Here is an 8,157-nt window from a genome sequence, read left to right on the forward strand (position 1 = left end):
CCAGGTACGAAGAACATGACTGCTTATTTCTGTGCTTTTAACTTTGTTGGAGTGACTAATGTGCTTGCAAAGGTGAACGGGCAACTCAAGGGAGGAAGGAAAGGAACGGACTTTGATCCAGCCAGTGCTGCACCTTCCTGAATAGGCGCCTTTCTCTCCACCACCTTTGCTTGGCTAGTCCTTTTATCTTTAAAACTGTTTTTGCTACCAGCAGGCACAGTTGGATAGCTAAAGCCACTGGGAGGTCTGGCACTAAGAAGCTCCCATGGCAGGGTAACCAGCTCAGGGAACTAGGGTCTTCCTGGAGCAAGACAAATGTATACATCAAGTTACTGTGTGGCCTCCATGGGAGCAGGCTGAGGCTCAGAGGAGTATGTGGAGAGCTCAGCAAGAGCCCCTGGCCTCTGAGGAGCAGTGGGGGCTACTCCCCCCACCCCCGCTGACCCAGGGGAGGAGAGCAGCTCATCCTCCTCTGGAGGAATTTCAAACAATCAAAGGTTTGACTTTATTCCATTTAACTTACATTTCTGCTGGAGGTGCTCATTCTGATATGAGGCTATAAAATACTATACGTGGGGAATTTCATCCATTTTGCTTTCCTCATGCAAAATGTCTCCAGGCACAAGAGAGTGTTGCCATTCTGAGACCTGTTTTCAGGACTCTTATGCCATCCCAGATCGTACTGTGACTATGATGGGTAACTCAAAAGGACCATCTGTTTCCTAGTCCTTGGCAAGTAGCCAAACCTCTCTCACTGGCGAGTAGGACAAACAGCGGATTTCTTCTGGCACGAATGCCACATCTCCTATACTAGTTATCTGATGACCGAAGGAGGTGAGAAGGAAGGAGGAGGAGGGCACAGAGGTCAGAGCTAATGCACGTACACGTGCCATAATTATTTAGGAAAACACTGGAACTCTGACTCATACACCTAGATTCTCTGGAAGACATAGCAAAACGTATATATACACCAAACAAACAGACCTTTGCCACATAAACACACCTCCCTCCCTCCCTCTTCATCTTATTACAGATTTGCCAGGTGGGAACAATCGGCCAGCGGTAACCTGTTGATAAGACAAAGGCTCTCAAAGTGCAGGCATTCCTGGCCAGCCTGCAGCCAAAACTGAGATTCTCTCAACATCCCAGACCTTAGGTCTCCCAACCTCTCAGACTTGAGGGCAGAGATGCAGTCTCACACCTGTGACTGCCTCTTTGTGCACCTCCAATCCACCAGCACTTCTCCAACACATCATTTCATCGGCAGACTCAAGGGTTCTAGGACAACCAGGGCTATACAGAGAGACCATGTCTTAAAAAACCAGATAAGCGGTGCAAGAAGAGGCGGGCAAGGATCGCAGACGGGATGTTGCGGTCAGCGCCGGGCCGCATGCCGACACTACGCAGTGTGCTGACTCGGGATTCCAGACCGTGGCGGCTTTGGGATTTAGGGGCTCGCATAAAGAGCGCAGAGAAACTTCAGGGCTGGGCCTGGGGCTGGCGGAGTTCGAGTTCCGCGGCGGGATCAGGGCGTGTGGCGGCGCTGGGGCGCGTGGAAGCTGACCACTACCAGCTCGTCTACACCTGCAAGCTAGGTCTGTGGGACTCGGTCACCCAAGCACATCTCAAAGTTGGCCTATCACCAGGGTGTGGTCATCGTGACTTGCCCTGGTTGCCAGAACCACCACATCATCGCAGACAACCTAAACTGGTTCTCTGACCTGAAGGGGAAGAGGAACATTGAAGAGATCCTAGCAGCTCGAGGAGAGGAGGTACGCCGGGTGTGTGGTGACGGGTGTGTGGTGACGGTGCCCTGGAACTCGTTCTGGAGGCTGCTGAACCACCTGCCGCCCCACAAGGGGGTGAGGACCCCCACTCACCCTGGCAAGAAGGAGCAGAGCTGACCTGTACACCCCTGCAGCTGTGGGCTCCAGTCTTCCTAAAAGTCGCTCCCTCCACTTGGAGCCTCTCAAGCCTGTTGTTCCTTGTCAGTAAACAGTCATCATCTCCAAAAAAAAAAAAGAAAAAGAAAAAGAAAAACCAGATAAATAAAAGTACAACATCATATATGCTATGTGGGGGGGGGGGAGGGAATTACTCTGGTCAAAAGAGAGCTAAGTCACACAGTGTTGGTGAAGAGAACACAGGATACTTCAGACACAGCCACTTAAGGAGATAACCAGTCTATGGGGAAGAGTGGGATCCCCAGAAAACCAACACTGACTCCTTTGAGGCACCGCTCCAGCCCTAGACCAACATTGCCAAGTCAGCTCCTGGACAAGGACCCAAAACTAAGCTCCCTTTGTCCTTTCATCAGAGCCTATGAGAAGTCTTGGCCCCTTTGGGTCACTGAATCTCTTACTGGATGTTGAGAAACAGCAGCTGCCAAGAGGAAGGTCTCATCTGGGGTGTCCATTTGTGACCAAATGCAGTGGGTTCATGACTTGGTGCATGCAGGGCCAACAAAGCACAGCCAGCACACACAAGAGCAAGGAAGGGGTTTTATTGCCTGCAGGAAACACTGGAGAAAGGTACAGCTTCCAAGAATGGCAGACTCTTGAAAAAGAAAGGTGAGGAATGTATCTGGGGTGCTCACATGTATGGATTCGTGTGGGGAAGGCACTTAGGGATGAGCACATTCCTAAGCATGCCCAGTGTTCACGTGAAAACAGTTCAAGAAGAAAAGATCACAGGATGTCCCTAAAACACTAGAATGCAGTAAGAAGGACACATTTGTGGGCACATTCATATGACAGGAACGGGAACTTGCTGGTCACTCCTGGTTTACATCATCAGCTGGCAACAACTGTGTGACTGGGAGAGAAAAAGCAATGCTGGATCCACCTCGACTTTAAGAGAGGTAATGAGAGGCTCCTGAAGAACAACTCCGTATCCTCGGGTCCTCACCCTGACTCCCAGCCCCAGCTCTATGGTTTCTTAGCAACTCAAGCCACCTCTGGAGGGAAAGCCAGGTTTGCTCACTTTTCAAGGCTGCCTTGTTTATTTCTAACCTGGTCAGATTCCATGTGATTCAAAACAACAAATGACAAACCGCCCACAGGCTGTGAGGACTGAGGACACCATTGAAGACTTACAGCAGATCTGATTGCAGAGCCCTGTGCTTTAGCAGCTGCTAACAAACGTTCTCAGTCAGGGCAGAATTTCTGTTCCTCTAAATCACCACAGCCAAGTAAGCAAATAGACCAAATCATTCCCATTAGTGCTAATCAGCTTGTTCTGCCTCAGTCTCCTGTCACATTTGACTTTGCTTTTCCTGAGAACTCACACTAACCTAGAACTTTTTACTGTGCGGCCCAGAATGACCTCAGGCTTATGGTTATCTGAAGTCAGCCCCTGATGCTGCTGTTAAGCTGACCACTCCCTCAGCTAAGTTTCTACCCTTGTTCTTGGTTGTCACTTGGTCCAAGCCTAGTGCTTCCCCATGGCCCTGTCTGGTATGCAGGGATTCCTACACAGGCTGTGGCCTGTGACCGTGTAACTCTTTTCTCCTCTGTGGCAAGAATGTTAGGGCTTGAGAGGGAACTCAGCTGGGGGAGCGTTGACATACCGTGCACGGAGCCCCGGGCTTCCTAAAAATGTATGTCCTCAAAAATTATTTTCAAAAAAATAAATGAATAAAATTTAAGGATGAGGTAGTGTGCTTGTTTGGTGGCCTGTTCCTAACAATTCTGAGAACACTCACAGCTCTCGGAACATCTGTTGGCAGTCAGTCGTGGTATGGTATGCCTTTAATTTCAGCTCACGCTTAGTAAAGACCAAAGGGTTGGAGCTTCAAGGCAACCCTCTACTATAGGCCAGCCTGAGCCACGTGAAACTAGTATTTCAGGCGAGAAGTAGAGGACTGTCCCCAAGCTCTTTCACTTGCTACAGATTCAGAAGCCTTGTTGGTGTGGACTGCATTTTAATCTGTGAGGACTGAGCTCTCTTTCCTTCCACCGGTCAGTCTCCAGTCGGCTGATCTAAACTTGCTGCCTGCCATGCATCCACTTCATCCCTGGGAGAGCTCTGTGAGTGCAGAGTCTCCTTCTGTCCTCTCCCTATCTATAGTCTTTTCCATCCCACCTCCAACATCTGCATCCTTAGTATACTGCGGGTGTCTAGCAAGAGATTGAGAAAACACAGGACAGAAGAACAACCAAATGCCAAACTCACCTTGATGAAGCCTTGCTGAGGACACAAAATTAGCCACACAGAAGAAATGTCCTTGGTTGGGGAGACTCGCACAGTGAGAGTTAGAGGGCTTTGGCCAGGAATGAGTGACAAGCACAAATCATCAATCAGTACAAATCCGCCTCCTGGGGTCAGGATGAGAAATGGTCAGCTGGGTGGAATGGAGCTCGGTTGGTGTAGCGCTGGCTGCGGATGCAGGATGCTAGATCCCAGCACCAAGTATATCAGGTGAGATGGTCCGCATTTGCAAATGCACCTCTTGCAAAAGCAGAGAAGGTCAAGGCCATCAAAGGCTACAAGAGACTCATCCTAAAACACCAAATAATCAACTTTAAGAGGGAAGATGGAGAATGAGGTTCTGGTGACCCTAGCCATGCTTGCTCCTCAGTCCTTTCCCTACAGACTGGCGTCCCTGACAGACCCACTCCCTTCTGTGCCAGGAGCATGCTACCATTGGCCCTGTGCTCTGTCCATACCCAGCACTGACCCTGGAGCAGAAGGAGCTGCTGACATCACTCACAGAGCTGTGGCTCCAGGTAAGGGCATCCTGGCTGCAGTTGAGTCCACTGGAAGTATTGCCAAGTGCCTGAGTCCATTGGCACAGAGAATGGACACCTAGGAGAACGGGTGCTTCTACCACCAGCAGCTGCTGACTGCTGATGATCTGGTGAATCCCTACATGGGAGGGGGTTGGCCTCTTCCATGAGACACTGTACCAGAAGGCAGATGATGGACATCCCTTCCCCAAAGTTATCAAGTCCAAGGGTGGTGTTGTGGACTAAGATTAGATAAGGGTGTGGTACCAATGGCAAGACCACTACCCAAGGGCTAGATGGGCTATCTGGAGCCAACTTTGCCAAGTGGTATTGTGTCGTAAACATTGGGGAACATACTCCCTCGACCTTTGCTATCAGGGAAAATACCAACGTTCTGGCCCGTTATGCCAGCGTCTGCCAGCAGAATGGCACCGTACCCATTGTGGAGCCTGAGATCCTCCCTGATGGGAACCATGACTTGAAGTGCTGCCATTACTGAGAAGGTGTTGGCTGCTGTCTATAAGGCTCTGAGTGACCACCATGTCTATTTGGAAGGCTGAAGCCCAAAGTGAAGCCCTAGGCCATGCTTGCACCTGGAAGTTTTCCAATGAGGAGATTGCCATGGCAACTGTCATAGCACTTCATCACACAGTGCCCCCTGCTGTCCCTGGGATTACTTTCCTGCCTGGAGGGCAGAGTGAGGAAGAGGCATCCAACAACCACAAAGCTATCAACAAGTGTCCCCAGCTGAAGCCCAGGGGCCTTGACTTTCTCCTATGGCCAAGCCCTGCAGGCCTCTGCTCTGGAGGTCTGGGGTGGGAAGGAGAACCTAAAGGCAGCCCATGAGGAGTACACCAAGCAAGCCCTGGCCAACAGCCTCACTTGTCAAGGAAAGTATACCCCAAGTGGCCAGTCTGGAGCTGCAGCCAGTGACCCTTCATCTCCAACCATGCCTACTAACCAGATCTAAGGCTGCTCCATCCACACTCCAGGCCCCTTTCTAACACTTGCAACTGGCGGGGGCGGGTGCTCAGGCATGCAGTGTTGTCTGTGAATGCTATGTGACACCCAGTTTCAGAAAACAACCATTAACATAAAAAATGTTAACTGTGTTGAGTGAGGGGCTGTCAGGCAAGCAGCTCCTTTGTGAGCAACAGCTGCACTGTCCTCACAGAATCTCTGCTAACTGAACATTTTACAGTCACTGTGAGGTAAGTCCGGAAGCTGCAGAGAACTATTGTTGCCATGGCCACAGCCCACTCCAGATGCCCTGCACTGGCCTTGTGAGGCCAGTAAAAAGAGCTCTGGGTGGCCGTGTACTAATTTTTACCTCTGGCACCCTACCTTCTGGGTTGTCATTGGTACAAATAACAAGCCTTTGCTTGCATAAAGTGCTCTATATACTCGGTGCCATATTCTTGGGAACCACCTTTGCAGGGTGAAAGAGGGCTGCTGGCTTGCTGGCTGGCATGCCTGGTCTTAGAGTCAGGTTCTTGTATAACCCAGTCTGACCCCACTGGTGAAGTGTCCAAGAATGATCTTGAACTCCTGATCCTCTTGCCTCAGCCTGTGGAGTCTGAGATATTACAGGCATGTTTGAGAGAGGGGTCTCACTCTATAGCCCTGCTGTCCAAGAACTAATAGTGATCCTTGTACCTCTGGCACTTGCGTGTTGGGTGTATAGGCGAGGGCCACTACCACGCCTATCTTATATCCTGCATCTTTGGATGTTTTGACATCATCCAAAAGCTTGCTGCTTACAACAGACCTCCTCCTTCCAGAGTAATGGAGTCTTGGGAACAACAAAGAACTCGCTACAAGACTCATGGCTCATTCACAGACCAATTCATCCCTTAGTCCATTACTTCTCCCCAAATCACGAGGGCCAGGGGCCAGGCCGTGAGATGGCACTCCTACACAAGACCTTCCAGAAATAGTTCAGTCTGCTCAAGGCAGTCTTCTCTGCCTTGGCTGGCCTTTCCCTCAAGAATACCTATAAAGGCTCCACCCAAGGCTCTCCTCTACCTGGAAGTCACTGTAATGCCCAGAAAGACCTTAAACTCATGGTTCTCCTACTTCCGCTCCTGAGTAGTGGGATGTTATCTAGCATTTTCCTCCATACTAAAACATTTATCCTAGAGGAAGGCTCCTTAGGACTCAGGAAGATCTAACCTGAAATAGTCCATCCTAGGGATAAATTTGTTAAGATACATGAGCAAGCAACTCATAAGTCTCAGGGGGAGTTCTTAAAAGCTTACAAGATTTCCAAGGCCACTCTAAAGGTGAAAGTGAGCAGTGAGGGCTTCTGGGAAAGGGAGACTCCTGGGAAATCATGCAGAGAGACATAAGGATACAGCTTTCATGGGACATCACCCAAGTCAGGGTGGGCTGTTTGATGATCATCTTAATCATCTGTGCTCCTGTAAGTAACCCTCCATGGCTCATTTGTTCACTAAGCTGGACTTGGATGAAATCCTTCTTTGGAACATCATTGGTGCCCCATCTGGGGTAAATAGTCCTTTGTTCCCATCTCCTTAGATAAAGCCTCATAATCTATGCCGCCTATTTAGGCTTACACCGCCACACCCAACTTTTGTCTCCATTGCTGCCTTTTGTATCTGAGACAAACCTGATGCTGGCCCTGCTTCACATATGGCATCATCCTTCTCAAGGATCTATGTCCAAAATAGGGGCCTTGTATCCAGCCCTGTGTGCTGCCTCATGACTATAAGAGGTTTATTATCCCAATCCCAACACATGCATCCTTAGTAAACTAGACATGGAAGAAGGAGTGAGGAGAGGATACGATGGAGATCAGCTAGATCTCTAACTCTTGTCAGCCAAGACTCATGAAGGCAGAGAACTGAGTGCACAGAGGATCTTCCTGGGCAGGAGAGCAATGGTGGAAGGCCAGTTAAGAGAAAATCCACCAGGAGTAGAAGCCCTATGGCCTGACGGGCAGCACACAACGGCCCAAGAGCAAGGGATGAGAAACTGTTATGATGCAAAAATTTCAGGACTAGGGATGTAACTCAAAGAAAAGAGTGCTGCTCTCTTCTGCCAAAGCCATGGGTTTAGTTTCCAGCCCCAAATATATTTACTGTGGTGACCCATCTCTTGGTCAGGCAGAGGCAGGAGGATCAGGAGTTTAGAGTCACCCTACACCACTTAGAAAGTAGATTAAAGACTTGTTAAAGAGAGAAGAGGGGAGGAAAGCTCAGTGGGTGGCTTGGCTCTAAGAAATGAGAGAGAAAACCCATAGTTTTCTGGAAAGTATCTTTTAGAACAGTCATGGCGTCCATGCCTTGCTCCCGAGCAACTGAGAGAGAGTGAGCTGTGGAAGGATCAGGAGGACTTCAAGATGAGCCTCAGCCTCAGGCCAGCCTGGGCTGCATGAAACACTATTGTGAAAACAAACCAAAAACAAAGG

The 8,157-nt window shown here is 49.6% G+C and overlaps 1 protein-coding gene and 1 pseudogene across 2 annotated transcripts; both read left to right on the forward strand.

Moving 5' to 3' along the window:
* Window positions 1–1,366: 1,366 nt before the first annotated feature.
* Window positions 1,367–1,720, forward strand: LOC308439436 (DNL-type zinc finger protein-like; the record flags this gene model as incomplete). Its single annotated transcript, XM_080941242.1, has 1 exon — window positions 1,367–1,720. One exon carries the CDS (start codon window positions 1,367–1,369, stop codon window positions 1,718–1,720), a length of 354 nt encoding a protein of 117 aa, XP_080797368.1.
* A 2,663-nt stretch (window positions 1,721–4,383) lies between these two features.
* On the forward strand, window positions 4,384–5,687 carry LOC308439262 (fructose-bisphosphate aldolase A-like; annotated as a pseudogene). Its single transcript has 2 exons — window positions 4,384–4,419; window positions 4,632–5,687. The product of its transcript is annotated as a fructose-bisphosphate aldolase A-like (transcript).
* Window positions 5,688–8,157: the final 2,470 nt, after the last annotated feature.

The sequence above is a fragment of the Micromys minutus genome (genome assembly GCF_963924665.1).
Source record: "Micromys minutus genome assembly, chromosome: 29".
Classification (NCBI taxonomy): Eukaryota; Metazoa; Chordata; class Mammalia; order Rodentia; family Muridae; genus Micromys; species Micromys minutus.